The sequence below is a fragment of the Phoxinus phoxinus genome (genome assembly GCF_949152265.1).
Source record: "Phoxinus phoxinus genome assembly, chromosome: 5".
In the NCBI taxonomy this organism is placed as follows: Eukaryota; Metazoa; Chordata; class Actinopteri; order Cypriniformes; family Leuciscidae; genus Phoxinus; species Phoxinus phoxinus.
The window spans coordinates 12,699,138-12,716,399 of record NC_136880.1 but is presented as its reverse complement, the minus strand read 5'-3'; the positions used below and the strand labels follow the sequence as shown (position 1 = coordinate 12,716,399).

The 17,262-nt window shown below is 40.8% G+C and overlaps 1 protein-coding gene across 2 annotated transcripts; it reads right to left on the bottom strand.

Moving 5' to 3' along the window:
- Nucleotides 1-2,642: 2,642 nt before the first annotated feature.
- LOC306998188 (uncharacterized protein) lies at nucleotides 2,643-15,973 on the bottom strand. 2 transcript variants are annotated; one of them, XM_079612060.1, is made up of 4 exons: nucleotides 15,945-15,973; nucleotides 6,896-7,143; nucleotides 5,704-5,819; nucleotides 2,643-5,410 (listed from the first exon to the last, which is right to left on the bottom strand). In XM_079612060.1, exons 3-4 carry the CDS (start codon nucleotides 5,765-5,767, stop codon nucleotides 4,227-4,229), a joined length of 1,248 nt encoding a protein of 415 aa, XP_079468186.1. In that variant the 5' UTR covers nucleotides 5,768-5,819; nucleotides 6,896-7,143; nucleotides 15,945-15,973; the 3' UTR covers nucleotides 2,643-4,226. The 2 variants fall into 2 exon arrangements, with proteins under 2 accessions (XP_079468186.1, XP_079468185.1); XM_079612059.1 differs by having other exon boundaries at nucleotides 6,896-7,103.
- Nucleotides 15,974-17,262: the final 1,289 nt, after the last annotated feature.

Here is a 17,262-nt window from a genome sequence, read left to right as displayed (position 1 = left end):
TTACTTTTCAAATAAGAAACGCAAGTTACTGTTTCCCCATGTATTGACGACAGCTCTCCTGTCCCCGTGTTAGGAGAAAGCAGGCTCTGTGTGAACATGATGCTATTGCAGTCTAGACTAATGTGAGAAGACATTTACTCGTGATATTATTTGCTATTATATTATACACTATTGTATGAGAGCTGAACTGAGCTGGATGGAGGACATCACTGTTTTCTCCAGAGCTTTTATAGATGAATTGAACTGATTTCATAATTTATGCATTGTCATTGAACTGAACTAATTTCAACTGAATAATGACTGTTGTTTTCTACTGTCTTTTTTGAGCTGCTTTACAGCAGAATTGAATTCTGTTTGCATCACTGAATCGTTATTTTCCTGTTTATCTCTGTAAAGCTGCTTTGAAACCTTTGTACTGTATAAAGCGCTATATAATGTTTGCACAAAAACAGTTTTCTTCAAAATGAGTAAAACTAGTGAACTGCAAACTTGGAATATTACACAAACTTTCAATATATAATCATGTTAAATAATACAAATATAGGGTGTGTCTCAATCAGGTTCTCTGGTTGTATCTAATATGCAAATGATCCCCGCCTCCACTCACTCAGCACAGAGATCCACTGGTTGACGATCACACGTTAATCTGATGCAATGGTGTTGACATAAATGTACACATGGTTTGTCTTAAAGCACATAAAAAAAACACATAGACATAAAAATAACGTTAATTTTTTGGCAACCAACAGGTCAAGTCTTGGAAAGCTGAGGAAAGAAATATCGTTGGAGGCATAACCAGTTTGTCAGAAGAAAATGATCTGATCTACAAATGAAATGTGATGAAATATAAACAAGATCAGTATGAAGCACTGACTCTTCATTTGGATCAGAATATATAATAAAATGCTCTTTTATTTTGTTTGGAGGCATGCGTTATATAAAATGGTGGCCTTAACTTCTTAGATTTTGGCACATTAAAAAATATGTTCAAAACTAACTGGATTAGACAACTTGTTAAATACCCACCAGGGTTCCTCAAATCTAGTCCTGGAGGGCCATGCCCTGAGTTTAGCTCCAACCCTGATCAAACACACCTGAACAAGCTAGTCAAGGCCTTTTTTTTTTTTTTATAACTTCTGAACGGTTTGTCCAAAAATCATAAAAGTGGTATCAATAGATTCAGGACGTCATGCCAAGTCGACTGATATAAAAAAAAATCCATATCGACCGACCAGGCGTCGGCCATTTTGAATTTTGTACCAAAATGCTGTATTTTATGAACGCATCGTTACGAAACTCGATATGGGTCATCAGTACGATGACCTGAATGAGCCTGAGAAGGTTTGATCCAGAAATGTTCAAATGCTTAAGTCTGGGTGTGGTTGACTTATTTTCACACGAGTTATCTCATTAGGTTCCTGATACCAAACATGCTAAGTTTCGCCTTACGGTTTGTGTAGCATTGTGATTTAGCGCTTGATAAACATTTGACAATATTCTCGAAACCGCTAGACCGATCGAGATGAAACCACCGTCAGAAGTTTGGAAACATAGGTCGTTGGCAATATGCTAATTCCCAAGTGTCAAAATATTAATAGTAAGTGGCATAAAATGCAAACAAAGTCAGGTGTGGGTCATTTTCTATGTGTTTATACATGTCTATAACTCCAAAACGGGATAGTGGGATTGTGCCTCTTGTTGGCGCTATAATAGAACAAAACATGAAATTGCCATTGACTTTAATACAGTACTGTGATATAAAATGTAATAATTTATTAATGCATTAGCATATCGTTACGAAACTCGGTAGGAGTCATCGGCATCATGCCTTGAAAGGTACTTAAAAAGTTTCGGGGCAGCGCCATCTTGTGATTTATAACAAAATGTCCAAAAATGCTAATAGCTTTTGAATAAATTTGCCTATTGTAATGACACAGGTCTTAATAGATTCCTTGGGTTATGCTAAAAACATAGATATCAATTTTACCATAGTCAGCCACACTTCCTGTCTGCCATCTTTATTTTCTTTAAAACCCAATTTTTCGACCATCTCCGAGACCGTTTGTCCAATTTTCCAAAATCTAATCGTATCATCTCCAGACCGTGCCGACTAAAAGCTATGGATTTCGTGACGATAGACATAACCGTTTACGTATACCGCAGCAGCAAAGTTGAGGCATGCTGCCAAAATGACTATTGAAGCTTTATCTCTGCAACGCCTTGACATTTTGACAAACTTTGTATGTATGTGTCATTGTCACTTCACTCTGACCACACCACATCAATTTCGTAACTGCGCCACCTATTGGTTGAAAGTGATAATCCATTAAATCATATTTTTAGTTAATGTTTATGATTTTTTTTTGCCATTTCGCCTAAATTCATCTTTAAATGTCTTTAATTGCTCCTTGCTGGAGTTGGTGACACTCCCAGCCATGTTGGCATGTCTTATCGTCTTCTTTGTTCTTTGCCCCCGATAATGGCTGATTTGTTTTGGTCCTGTTCTTTAGTAACTTGACTTTATTATTAAAAAAATATTGATTATAAATTTTGTTTCACAGTAGAAACATGCTGTTGGGTCTCTATTCAAATCAGAATGACAAACAAATTCATACATATTTTATTGATTTTATTTTCTTATTGGCTAAACTACATATACATAAATGCAAATTCTCAAAATATTAACAATGTTTTGTAATGTTTAAAAAGGAAGTAATGCATTATGCATTATGTTTTAAAAAGGAAGGAATGCATTATGTTGAGTCAATATTGCCTGTGAGAAAACAGAAAGATATTCAGACTGTACATGCATGCATTTCTTTTCATGTTTTTGTATAATAGTCTTTGTGTAATATTTGTACTTGTTTATATGCATGTTATTAAATAAAAATAAATAAACAAAAACTCAACAATGACTATGAACGCTAGTTGTGACATCATCACAGTGATGCGAAAACGTACATTACCAAAACCGTGCCAGATATTGTTAAAAATTACAAACATATAAAAAACAAATATGAAAGGAATGTTATTGTAAAAATTGCACTCTGATCTGCTTGTCCTTGTTCCAGCTTCTCTTTCTGCTGGTTGTATCAAGCTTGTGGAGGGCGTGAGATGTTGTTTCAATTTGTTATGTTTAGTACATATGTCAAGTACACAACAACAATGTACAAATTTTTCCTTTGAGTTTTTTCGCGCACAGATTGCTAAGTTGTCAAAATGATCCACGAAAATGACTAAAAACGCTGTATTCTGCTGCCAGGCCAGTAGTTGGCGATGCAACTTTGTAAAGAAACACTTATAGATTGAACACGTAATATGCATGCACATAAAGTCGGCATTTTCACAAATTCGTCGCGGTTTTGTAGTTTACATGGCGACAATAATGTTATCGTTTCAAAAACTTGCACTTTGAAACCCGTTTTCAAAAGTTTGCGGTTTCAGGCCCCCAAATCGCGGTCCTGTAAATGAACGGCCGAAAGCATGAAGTGTTGAACCCCCTTAGAGATTAATCGTTCAGACTTAACTATATTCTCTTTCACACAGCGCGTTATCCCGGGAAATTGCGGCGAAATTGCCAGAGTGCCTTCTGTGTGAACGCAAACACGTCCCGGGATTGATGCCGGCATCGATCCCGGGTTGGGGACCTAGTAACATTGCCGGGATCATTCCCGGAACGCGCCCTGTGTGAACAAAAGCCAGGATCAATGCCAACTGGATTGAAGGAGAGACCAGGAGCTCCTTACTATCCGCGCTGAAGCTGAGAGCGCTCGCCAGCTTTGTGGAACGGTACGCGATGCGCCAGTGTACATGTTTTCGGCGGGTACGTTACACGTCTCATCCTGACGTCACGTGTCATTACGGGATCTTACCGGGATGTGTGTGAACGCACTCACAGGTCCCGGAAAATCACTGGCAGTGTGAATGAACCAAAATCAAACGATCACATTATCCGTGTATTTTCCCGAATCTCTGTGTGAAAGGGGCTTAAGTGAAACAGATGAACATATGGTGCAAATCAGCTGGCCAGAACAAATTAAATTTGATTGTTATACATTGGACATCAAAAATAAAATGATGTAGACAGAGAGCCATAACAATCTCAGCCGTGTGGGTGAAATATATTCTACGAGAGGTTGTATTGCTCTTTATTGCATGTTATCAGGCCATGTTTGGTGTGGACGCAGCATCGGGATGGATGTGAACATAAATTACTCATCCGGTAGTCATTTCGGACATGTGCTTTTCGTATGGCCAAGCAGAGAACCCAAATAAGTGAATCTCTTTCCGCACGAATGACACTGATACGGCTTCACTCCAGTGTGGATCCTCTCATGTATTTTCAGATATTCTGGCCGTTTGAATCTCTTGCCGCATTGCGAACACTCGTGAGGCTTTTCTACGGTGTGGACTGACTGGTGCAGTTTCAGTTCAGAATCTCGAATGAAGGACTTTCCGCACTTCGAGCAAGTGTGATCCCTCACGCCGCTGTGTCTTTTCAGATGTATTTTTAGATTACCCATCTGTCTAAAACCCTTTCCACACAAAGAACACACATGAGGCTTCTCGTTTGTATGGAGCTTCACGTGGTCCTTCAGGGCGTCTGCCCTGAAAAACCTTTTACCGCACTGATCGCAGTTATAAGGTCTTTCTCTAGTATGCGTACGCAGATGTACTTTAAAAACGCCGGCCTTTCTGAAACTCTTCCCGCACTGATCACACGAGTGCAGGTTTTCTCCAGTGTGGATTTTGATGTGATCCTGAAGGCTCGGTTTTCGCCTGAAACTCTTCCCGCACTCGTCACATTTGTGCGGCTTCTCTCCGGTGTGGATTTTCATGTGTTCCTTAAGGGTTACTTTTAGTTTGAATTTCTTCCCGCACTGATCACATGTGTGCGGCCGTTCCCCAGTGTGGACTTTCATGTGTTCGTTCAGGTTTCCCTTTTGAGAGAAACTCTTCCCGCACTGATCACATGCGTGTGGCTTCTCCATCGCGTGGACCTTCACGTGTTCGGCGAGGCTTACATTATGTAGAAAACTCTTCCCGCACTGATCACGTGTGTTCGGCTTCTCTACAGTGTGGATTTGCAGATGATCATTAAGGTCTCCTTTTTGAGGGAAACTCTTCCCACGCTGGTCACACAAGTGTGTTTTTTCTGCGGTGTGGATTTTCATGTGTTCAGTAAGGTTTCCTTTAATTGTGAAACTCTTCCCACACTGATCACATGTGTGCGGCAATCTATGCAATCTTGCGTGAAAATTAAGATTTTGTTCGCATGAGAAACTCTTTCCACACTGAGGGCAGGAGAAACATTTTGGGGTTTTTCCTTCCAATGAGTCACTTTCTTCAGACGTTTCTTCAGTTTTGACATGATTCGGTTCTTCAATCTCCTTATTCGCTTCCATCAGATCTAATATGAAAGTTCATATATTAAAAAAAAGCAGTTTTCAAAAAACTGAGATGCAGTTTTAAAGCAATTGTTTTCAATGAGTCAAAACAACAGTACCTGTTCATATTAGCCTTTATTTTTTTTATATTATGTCTCTAGTGACATCTGCTCTGATAAAATGAATGCCTTTAACCACAGGTACCAGTACACCTCAAACCATTGTAATCATTATTTCATTGCTCTTCTGATCCTAAATCTGATAAACTACTTGAAGTTGTATAACCATAACTGAAGAGTCAAGAATAAACACCAACCTATGTGTTCTTCAATATCTTCCTGTTTTATTCTGCAGGGTTCAGGATCATTAATGTTCTCCATGCTTTTTCATAAACTCTTCTTTTATTGGTGAATTGCTGGGGGAGGAGCAGATCTGCAAACACAATTTTTTTAATTAAATTGATGCTTTCAGTAATCCACACATTTTAAGCATGTTTTGTGTTCATCGATCCAACTATCGAAATGTACATTTATTTTATTTGCTTTAAAACATATTCACATCTTGTAATTGTTTTTATTGTTGAAAACATTAAATGTGTTTTATCACAGACTTTATAGTTTGCCTCAATCTATGGACATCAATCAAATGAACAGTAAGTGTAAATTTACATGTGATCTGTCAACATCAGCGTAACAAATTAAGTAAAAATGGGGACTATTGACATGAAATAAATAGTTTTTTCTGCGGCTGTTAATAGATAGTGAGATGAGAGACCGTTTCATTAACCACAGTTAAATCTTTAACTTTAACAAACATTGGAACAATTATACACAAACAAACAACACTAAAGAAAAACTGTAGGGATGCATGATATATCGGCCACCATATCAGTATCGGCCGATATATATGTTCATTTTTAATGTTATCGTTATCGGCTCGATAAGTAAATTTGGCTGATTTATTAAAGCCGATAAATAATGGATTATCTGGTTTTAATTGAGAAACTTCAGATGCTGTTCGTCATGATGGTTTTGGTTTCATATAGGCCTACGAGGCTACATAAAATTAAAATAAGAAAACATCATTATAATTGTGTGCTTGGGACATGGATTTTAATGGTGAGACTTGTTTTTGTAATCAGGCTCTTAAAAATTATATAAAAATTTGGATTTAGATTTATCGGCCAATATATCGGTTATCGGATTTCAAATGCAAAGATTTATCGTTTATCGGCCTAAATTTACATATCGTGCATCCCTAAAAAATTGCTCTGAAGTTCATCACACGTTGCCTGCTAAATGTTTATTTCAGCAATTTTCAAACAGATGCTAGAGGTCCAGGTGCGTTTACCTGTTTGAAAGCTTATCTGAAAAGGAATGCCGAGAAGTTTTCTTTAGTTTAACAAACGGAAAATGAGATTACCGCTCGATTTCTACTTTTTTTGTTGGTGGTTTTCGGTTAATAGCTTTGATATTTCATTCTTGCACGTGGTCGGCGCTGAAACGCACCTTTCATCTGATTGGTCAAACCGCTCTGTCTTCAGTATGTCTGTCTCCAGTCAGGCAGAATAAGAGTCCCAGTTTAAGGGCCGTGTCACACCAAGCTGACAGTCGGCCATCGTGAGCGCCTGCCGGGCCAGATTCTGCGGTGTCTTCCACACGACGGCTCTAGTCGGGCTCACGGCGGCGGCAGGTCGCCCAATCCAGCATGTCGAATCTGCAGTAGAGCCCTCGATGAGAGAGATCACTCTGATTGGCTGTTCAGTTTAGCAAACAGGTCAGTTCACGAGAATAAAAGCAAAGTGATAGTCTAGAAGCGAGCAAATACGTCAAGACGACACAGAAGGCTGGTCTAATTGTACGTCATCTTACCTGAGCCTTCCAATACATTAATATTTTCATAACAACATGAGACATCTGGAACGAAGAAAGTGATCAACATGACTGATATTCATAAGCAAGCGCTGCTTTGTTTATGCTTTGTATGCAAGTCAAAATCTGCTACGGGGTAATAATGGAGCAACAGTTTTAAAATGTGATTTTTCACTATTATTTACCACAGGATCTGCATTTTTCCACAGGTTTAAGTAAAATATATTTAGTTGTAAATGACAATAAAAAACTCCACATGAAAACCACTCCTTTCCTGGTAAAAAAATTAACTTTATTTTTAAAGGTCGATGCATTTGTGATGGCTGAATGTAACATTTTTGACAAGCCAAACATGTTACTCTATAAGTACCGTAATTTAAGCCACAAAATAAACGTACTTAGTAAGTTTGGGAGATAACGAACTACACAAAACGCATTTTGAACGTCTCCAGCACGTTTTATAATTACCTAAAAATCCAACATATTTTCACCCCTCACGCATGTTAGCACGTCGTTCAGGATATGGCTGCTGGTTGCAATATTAGAACTAAAAACAAGGACACATATCAAACAAGGACGCGTATCAATCACGTCACCGCATACTTACCAGCTAATAAGTAAATAATTATTACCTTACAATTCAACTGTTTTCAAATCCACATTGCTGTTTAGTGGTCGCGTGATGAAGACCGATCAGTGAGTAAACGCATCTGCTCTAGAAAATCCAGGCAGTGACTTGTTTCCTCGCTGTCATATCAGGCAATGACTGTGCACAAACTGGTTCCTCATAAAACAGTAAACAGTAAAATAGGGCGAGCTTTAGTAATATTTAACTACTGCAATAGTAATTTCTTGCAAGAAATTACATCATAAGTGGAAAACGTTGATCAATAATGTACATTTACATACAAACTGACGACCAGACGCAACTTTCAGACGCCATTTTTATCTTTTAGCTCTACTGTCACCGAATGTAAAGCCAGAGCCCGTCTACGGAGAGCCTGGCCACTCCCTATTAAGTCCTATTATACCGAATTTTGGTTGTAGTTCCACTGGGCGCGATCGCTCGAGTGCAAAATGAATGGGAGTCTATGGAGCTAGATGGCTAAATGTGTCTCTTTCACCCGATTGCCGTTGAGAAATCTCAGATGTGATTGTAGGTTTTGCAAGTTCAACATGGGTTATAGGTCGAAAGTTGAATGAACGAGTACTTATGTCCTTTCGATTTCTTACAGGTTGAGTTGTTGTTGCCCATAACACGCTAGCATTCTGCTTATGAACGCTGATTGGTCAGTGAAGGACTGATTACGAGAGATACCGCTTGATGGCATCGTATCATCCGAAGCAGGACCAGAATGTCTTCTAGCAAAAACTCTTCTAGAACGTGTGTTTACCTGTGTTCGCTGTGTTGTGTGTTTACCTGTGTCCGCTGTGTTGTGTGTTTACCTGTGTCCGCTGTGTTGTGTGTTTACCTGTGTCAGCTGTGTTGTGTGTTTACCTGTGTCAGCTGTGTTGTGTGTTTACCTGTGTCCGCTGTGTTGTGTTTACCTGTGTCAGCTGTGTTGTGTGTTTACCTGTGTCTGCTGTGTTGTGTGTTTACCTGTGTCAGCTGTGTTGTGTGTTTACCTGTGTCAGCTGTGTTGTGTGTTTACCTGTGTCCGCTGTGTTGTGTGTTTACCTGTGTCCGCTGTGTTGTGTGTTTACCTGTGTCAGCTGTGTTGTGTGTTTACCTGTGTCAGCTGTGTTGTGTTTACCTGTGTCCGCTGTGTTGTGTGTTTACCTGTGTCAGCTGTGTTGTGTGTTTAGCTGTGTCCGCTGTGTTGTGTTTACCTGTGTCCGCTGTGTTGTGTGTTTACCTGTGTCCGCTGTGTTGTGTGTTTACCTGTGTCAGCTGTGTTGTGTGTTTACCTGTGTCAGCTGTGTTGTGTGTTTACCTGTGTCAGCTGTGTTGTGTGTTTACCTGTGTCAGCCTTGTTGTGTGTTTACCTGTGTCCGCTGTGTTGTGTGTTTACCTGTGTCCGCTGTGTTGTGTGTTTACCTGTGTCCGCTGTGTTGTATGTTTACCTGTGTCAGCTGTGTTGTGTGTTTACCTGTGTCAGCCTTGTTGTGTGTTTACCTGTGTCAGCCGTGTTGTGTGTTTACCTGTGTCAGCCGTGTTGTGTGTTTACCTGTGTCAGCCGTGTTGTGTGTTTACCTGTGTCAGCCGTGTTGTGTGTTTACCTGTGTCAGCCGTGTTGTGTGTTTACCTGTGTCAGCCGTGTTGTGTGTTTACCTGTGTCAGCTGTGTTGTGTGTTTACCTGTGTCAGCTGTGTTGTGTATTTACCTGTGTCCGCTGTGTTGTGTATTTACCTGTGTCCGCTGTGTTGTGTATTTACCTGTGTCAGCTGTGTTGTGTGTTTACCTGTGTCCGCTGTGTTATGTGTTTACCTGTGTCCGCTGTGTTGTGTGTGTTTACCTGTGTCCGCTGTGTTGTGTGTTTACCTGTGTCAGCTGTGTTGTGTGTTTACCTGTCAGCTGTGTTGTGTATTTACCTGTGTCCGCTGTGTTGTATGTTTACCTGTGTCAGCTGTGTTGTGTGTTTACCTGTGTCCGCTGTGTTGTGTGTTTACCTGTGTCCGCTGTGTTGTGTGTTTACCTGTGTCAGCTGTGTTGTGTGTTTACCGGTGTCCGCTGTGTTGTGTTTACCTGTGTCCGCTGTGTTGTGTGTTTACCTGTGTCCGCTGTGTTGTGTGTTTACCTGTGTCAGCTGTGTTGTGTGTTTACCGGTGTCCGCTGTGTTGTGTTTACCTGTGTCCGCTGTGTTGTGTTTTTACCTGTGTCAGCTGTGTTGTGTGTTTACCTGTGTCAGCTGTGTTGTGTGTTTACCTGTGTCAGCTGTGTTGTGTGTTTACCTGTGTCAGCTGTGTTGTGTGTTTACCTGTGTCAGCTGTGTTGTGTGTTTACCTGTGTCAGCTGTGTTGTGTGTTTAGCTGTGTCCGCTGTGTTGTGTGTTTACCTGTGTCAGCTGTGTTGTGTGTTTACCTGTGTCAGCTATGTTGTGTGTTTACCTGTGTCAGCTGTGTTGTGTATTTACCTGTGTCCGCTGTGTTGTGTATTTACCTGTGTCCGCTGTGTTGTGTGTTTACCTGTGTCAGCTGTGTTGTGTGTTTACCTGTATCCGCTGTGTTGTGTGTTTACCTGTGTCAGCTGTGTTGTGTGTGTTTACCTGTGTCCGCTGTTATGTGTTTACCTGTGTCCGCTGTTGTGTGTGTTTACCTGTGTCAGCTGTGTTGTGTGTTTACCTGTGTCCGCTGTGTTGTGTGTTTACCTGTCAGCTGTGTTGTGTATTTACCTGTGTCAGCTGTGTTGTGTGTTTACCTGTGTCAGCTGTGTTGTGAGTTTACCTGTGTCAGCTGTGTTGTGTGTTTACCTGTGTCAGCTGTGTTGTGAGTTTACCTGTCAGCTGTGTTGTGTGTTTACCTGTGTCAGTTGTGTTGTGTATTTACCTGTGTCAGCTGTGTTCTGTGTTTACCTGTGTCAGCTATGTTTTGTATTTACCTGTGTCAGCTGTTTTGTGTGTTTACCTGTGTCCGCTGTGTTCTGTATTTACCTGTGTCAGCTGTGTTGTGTGTTTACCTGTGTCCGCTGTGTTGTGTGTTTACCTGTGTCCGCTGTGTTCTGTATTTACCTGTGTCAGCTGTGTTGTGTGTTTACCTGTGTCAGCTGTGTTGTGTGTTTACCTGTGTCAGCTGTTTTGTGTGTTTACCTGTGTCCGCTGCGTTCTGTATTTACCTGTGTCAGCTGTGTTGTGTGTTTACCTGTGTCAGCTGTGTTGTGTGTTTACCTGTGTCAGCTGTGTTGTGTGTTTACCTGTGTCCGCTGTGTTGTGTGTTTACCTGTGTCAGCTGTGTTGTGTGTTTACCTGTGTCCGCTGTGTTGTGTATTTACCTGTGTCAGCTGTGTTGTGTGTTTACCTGTGTCCGCTGTGTTATGTGTTTACCTGTGTCCGCTGTGTTGTGTGTGTTTACCTGTGTCCGCTGTGTTGTGTGTTTACCTGTGTCAGCTGTGTTGTGTGTTTACCTGTGTCAGCTGTGTTGTGTGTTTACCTGTCAGCTGTGTTGTGTATTTACCTGTGTCCGCTGTGTTGTATGTTTACCTGTGTCAGCTGTGTTGTGTGTTTACCTGTGTCCGCTGTGTTGTGTGTTTACCTGTGTCCGCTGTGTTGTGTGTTTACCTGTGTCAGCTGTGTTGTGTGTTTACCGGTGTCCGCTGTGTTGTGTTTACCTGTGTCCGCTGTGTTGTGTGTTTACCTGTGTCCGCTGTGTTGTGTGTTTACCTGTGTCAGCTGTGTTGTGTGTTTACCGGTGTCCGCTGTGTTGTGTTTACCTGTGTCCGCTGTGTTGTGTGTTTACCTGTGTCAGCTGTGTTGTGTGTTTACCTGTGTCAGCTGTGTTGTGTGTTTACCTGTGTCAGCTGTGTTGTGTGTTTACCTGTGTCAGCTGTGTTGTGTGTTTACCTGTGTCAGCTGTGTTGTGTGTTTACCTGTGTCAGCTGTGTTGTGTGTTTAGCTGTGTCCGCTGTGTTGTGTGTTTACCTGTGTCAGCTGTGTTGTGTGTTTACCTGTGTCAGCTATGTTGTGTGTTTACCTGTGTCAGCTGTGTTGTGTATTTACCTGTGTCCGCTGTGTTGTGTATTTACCTGTGTCCGCTGTGTTGTGTGTTTACCTGTGTCAGCTGTGTTGTGTGTTTACCTGTGTCCGCTGTGTTGTGTGTTTACCTGTGTCAGCTGTGTTGTGTGTTTACCTGTGTCCGCTGTGTTCTGTATTTACCTGTGTCAGCTGTGTTGTGTGTTTACCTGTGTCCGCTGTGTTGTGTGTTTACCTGTGTCCGCTGTGTTCTGTATTTACCTGTGTCAGCTGTGTTGTGTATTTACCTGTGTCAGCTGTGTTGTGTGTTTACCTGTGTCAGCTGTGTTGTGAGTTTACCTGTGTCAGCTGTGTTGTGTGTTTACCTGTGTCAGCTGTGTTGTGAGTTTACCTGTCAGCTGTGTTGTGTGTTTACCTGTGTCAGTTGTGTTGTGTATTTACCTGTGTCAGCTGTGTTCTGTGTTTACCTGTGTCAGCTGTGTTTTGTATTTACCTGTGTCAGCTGTTTTGTGTGTTTACCTGTGTCCGCTGTGTTCTGTATTTACCTGTGTCAGCTGTGTTGTGTGTTTACCTGTGTCCGCTGTGTTGTGTGTTTACCTGTGTCCGCTGTGTTCTGTATTTACCTGTGTCAGCTGTGTTGTGTGTTTACCTGTGTCAGCTGTGTTGTGTGTTTACCTGTGTCAGCTGTTTTGTGTGTTTACCTGTGTCCGCTGTGTTCTGTATTTACCTGTGTCAGCTGTGTTGTGTGTTTACCTGTGTCAGCTGTGTTGTGTGTTTACCTGTGTCAGCTGTGTTGTGTGTTTACCTGTGTCGGCTGCGTTCTGTATTTACCTGTGTCCGCTGTGTTCTGTATTTACCTGTGTCAGCTGTGTTGTGTGTTTACCTGTGTCAGCTGTGTTGTGTGTTTACCTGTGTCAGCTGTGTTGTGTGTTTACCTGTGTCAGCTGTGTTGTGTGTTTACCTGTGTCCGCTGTGTTCTGTATTTACCTGTGTCAGCTGTGTTGTGTATTTACCTGTGTCCGCTGTGTTGTGTGTTTACCTGTGTCCGCTGTGTTGTGTGTTTACCTGTGTCAGCTGTGTTGTGTGTTTACCTGTGTCCGCTGTGTTGTGTGTTTACCTGTGTCAGCTGTGTTGTGTGTTTACCTGTGTCAGCTGTGTCCGCTGTGTTTTGTTTACCTGTGTTGTGTGTTTACCTGTGTCAGCTGTGTCCGCTGTGTTGTGTTTACCTGTGTCCGCTGTGTTGTGTGTTTACCTGTGTCAGCTGTGTTCTGTATTTACCTGTGTCAGCTGTGTTGTGTATTTACCTGTGTCAGCTGTGTTGTGTTTTGACCTGTGTCATCTGTGTTGTGTGTTTACCTGTGTCCGCTGTGTTGTGTGTTTACCTGTGTCAGCTGTGTTCTGTATTTACCTGTGTCAGCTGTGTTGTGTATTTACCTGTGTCAGCTGTGTTGTGTGTTTACCTGTGTCAGCTGTGTTGTGTGTTTACCTGTGTCAGCTGTGTTGTGTGTTTACCTGTGTCAGCTGTGTTGTGTGTTTACCTGTGTCAGCTGTGTTGTGTGTTTACCTGTGTCCGCTGTGTTCTGTATTTACCTGTGTCAGCTGTGTTGTGTATTTACCTGTGTCCGCTGTGTTGTGTGTTTACCTGTGTCCGCTGTGTTGTGTGTTTACCTGTGTCAGCTGTGTTGTGTGTTTACCTGTGTCCGCTGTGTTGTGTTTACCTGTGTCCGCTGTGTTGTGTGTTTACCTGTGTCAGCTGTGTTCTGTATTTACCTGTGTCAGCTGTGTTGTGTATTTACCTGTGTCAGCTGTGTTGTGTATTTACCTGTGTCAGCTGTGTTGTGTTTTGACCTGTGTCATCTGTGTTGTGTGTTTACCTGTGTCCGCTGTGTTGTGTGTTTACCTGTGTCAGCTGTGTTCTGTATTTACCTGTGTCAGCTGTGTTGTGTATTTACCTGTGTCCGCTGTGTTGTGTGTTTACCTGTGTCAGCTGTGTTGTGTGTTTACCTGTGTCCGCTGTGTTGTGTGTTTACCTGTGTCAGCTGTGTTGTGTGTTTACCTGTGTCCGCTGTGTTGTGTGTTTACCTGTGTCAGCTGTGTTGTGTGTTAACCTGTGTCAGCTGTGTTGTGTATTTACCTGTGTCAGCTGTGTGTGTTTACCTGTGTCCGCTGTGTTGTGTGTTTACCTGTGTCAGCTGTGTTGTGTGTTTACCTGTGTCAGCTGTGTTGTGTGTTTACCTGTGTCCGCTGTGTTGTGTGTTTACCTGTGTCAGCTGTGTGTGTTTACCTGTGTCCGCTGTGTTGTGTGTTTACCTGTGTCAGCTGTGTTGTGTGTTTACCTGTGTCAGCTGTGTTGTGTGTTTACCTGTGTCCGCTGTGTTGTGTATTTACCTGTGTCAGCTGTGTGTGTTTACCTGTGTCCGCTGTGTTGTGTGTTTACCTGTGTCAGCTGTGTTGTGTGTTTACCTGTGTCAGCTGTGTTGTGTGTTTACCTGTGTCCGCTGTGTTGTGTTTACCTGTGTCAGCTGTGTTGTGTGTTTACCTGTGTCAGCTGTGTTGTGTGTTTACCTGTGTCAGCTGTGTTGTGTGTTTACCAGTGTCCGCTGTGTTGTGTATTTACATGTTGACAATTTTTTTATAAAAAACGTCTTTCTTGTTAAACGTCATTTAAATAAACAAATATTTGTTGTTTGAGCCCTTTAACGCATTAAGCCCTTTATTCTAATGCAATATTTTTTTTAAACGCCCGTCCCTAATTCAAATAATGTAAATGATAATGTTCAATGAATAGGAAAGCCTATTTTCAAGATTTTACTGTAAAAAGGGTCTAGCCTCTCTGAACAGGTAAAACTCTTCTACTCACTATAATCTGCTTCCACAGCCTCTTGTGTTTATAACTGTGATCTTGCAAACTATTATAACTTTCAGGGATTTAAAAAAAAAAAAGACTGAAAAGTGACGGTGATGTTGAAGTGTGACTGTGGTGCAGTTCATAGCCTACCTTTAGCCTAGGGTTTTGACTTCTGCCAATTGTATTTACGCTCCAAAATTAATAAAAGTGGTAAGTCACAAAACATAAGAATCATAAGCTTTTGTTAAGTCATCTATACCTTATTTTCTGCAATAATCAAAAAAAAGCCAATGTCGAGGGAACCAGGGTGATGATAACTTCCAGGTTGGCCCACAAAAATAAGTCATTACCGCAGCACTCCTATCCTAAAGTAACTCCAGTGAACTGTAAACAATCAGCGAAGCATTCACTCTATGAACACAATAATAATAATAATTTACAAAAACTGGGCACAATGAGATTAATAATACATTTACATTATTTATTAATCTTTGTTAATGCTAGTTAATAAAAATACAGTAGTTTGTTAATAGTTTACAGTGCAAACTAATGTTAACAAATTCAACTTTTGATTTTAATGCAATTGTAAATTGTAACTAAGAATAATAAAAGCTGCACAAGTTTTGTCCATTCTTTATTCATGTTAATTAATAACAACTTATTGTAAAGTGTTACCGAACAAATAGCAGCGACTGAAAAGAGCTCTTGCCATAGATATTCTTGTTATATCATGTCACATTAAAATACCAAAAGTAACGTTATTCTCTTGACGTCTGAAAAAAACAGTTAATTCAGTCAAACTGACAGATAATAATATTTGTAGCGCAAACGTATGATTTGCACTGATTGGTTTCAGTCTTTTTAAGTGGAACTTCCCCAAAATGAAAGTGCCTCCCATAATTTAAAACACAGTATGCTCGCCAGGAAAAAGGTGCATATTCATACTGTTTATCCATTTTGGATTTATTTTAAAAAGTGATATGAAAACGTAATTATATACGAAAAACGTAATGTATGAAAAAACAAATATGTGATGACGAATACGGTCGAATACGTGATAAATAAATAAAGACAATTGAGGACAAATTATCCGAAGGCCGCCAGAAACCACGCACAAATAGCGCTGTACCAGTTGAAAAGTTAAAAAACAATACAGAAATGACCCTGAACATTTATAATAGTGCAAATATGAGAAGCACTGTGAACTACTAACCTCAGCTCGGGGAAGTCTGTCACTGACGTAAGCTAAGGGGCGGGCGCTAGTGGTGAAGTCGTCTTCTTCTTCCTCTGATTTGATTGGCGGTTGGCAACCAGCTTTAGAGGCGCGTTACCGCCACCTACCAGACTGGAGTGTGAAGAAGGAGAAGGAGAAAGAAAGAAAGAAAGAAAGAAAGAAAGAAAGAAAGAAAGAAAGAAAGAAAGAAAGAAAGAAAGAAAGAAAGAAAGAAAGAAAGTTCTCTCTATTATCCAAGTAGTCTTTAAATTACCTTCTAAGAGGCTTTTAACAGTAATATTTTGATGATCTTTTTTATTTTTGCCCTATACACTCCAACAACACATGTTAATCTGGGGCCGTATTCACAAAGAATTTTATCTTAACACTAGGAGTACTCCTAAATCGCACTAAAAGATTTTAGCTAGGAGTGTTCTCTTAAAAGTTATTCACAACGCCTTTCAGACCTACTCTTAGTAAGGAAAAATGACAACTCCTAAACTAAGAGTGAGTCTTCGTTGCTATGGATGACGTCAATTCTCATGCACGAGCTTCCTCGCAATGATCACGGTGATTGGTTGCTAGATGACAGGGCCATCATGCGAATGAACCATAACACAGATGCACCAAATCATGGAATTACGACATCTAAATATGTCTGTGTCCTACACAAAATAATAATAGTAATGTCATCGAAATGCATATATAATGACATGTTTGTGCAGGCCCCAGTGAAGTGTAATTCTAAAAAGGCAGAGAGAGAGAGAGAGAGAAAAGTTGTGAATTAAATTAAATTAAATCAAGGTAGCCTAATACCCTAATGAAAACCGCTACTTGCCTAATAATGAAAAACGACACTTGCATTAACACTTGCTTGGTTAATTTACATCCTATTAGCCTAAATAGACTAGTTAAAGCAAGGAAATGTTGCTCCTATTAAAGTAATGTAATAGTTGAATGACGGTAGATTATGAACTCGCCAAAACGGAAAAGAAAGCCCAACTGGACGCAGGATCAGTTACTACTGCTGGCCCAGTTGGTGCTGAAAAAAAAAAAAACGTAATAAAAGGGAAATTCGGCACTGGGATAAAACATCGAGAATTGTGAAGTTTGCATCGAACACAATCTGGGTATTGAGTGGGTTTTCTTTCTATTCACAAACATGTCCTCATCCTGACGTGGTGCATTATTTTAATATGTGTAGCACCGACCACTCCGGGCACACCGGCAATATCCATAAAGCTGGCTTTGTTTCTTTGGAGTTGGCGAATGTCCAAAGGAAAACTTTGTCGAAAAAGAACTGTCGAATAATATGGGG

Coding starts and splice junctions, on each gene's coding strand:
- LOC306998188 (XM_079612060.1), bottom strand. CDS start 5,767: ATGGAGAACATTAATGATCCTGAACCCTGCAGAATAAAACAGGAAGAT. Junction 5,411..5,703: donor AGATATTGAAGAACACATAG/GTTGGTGTTTAT, acceptor CTTTCATATTAG/ATCTGATGGAAGCGAATAAG.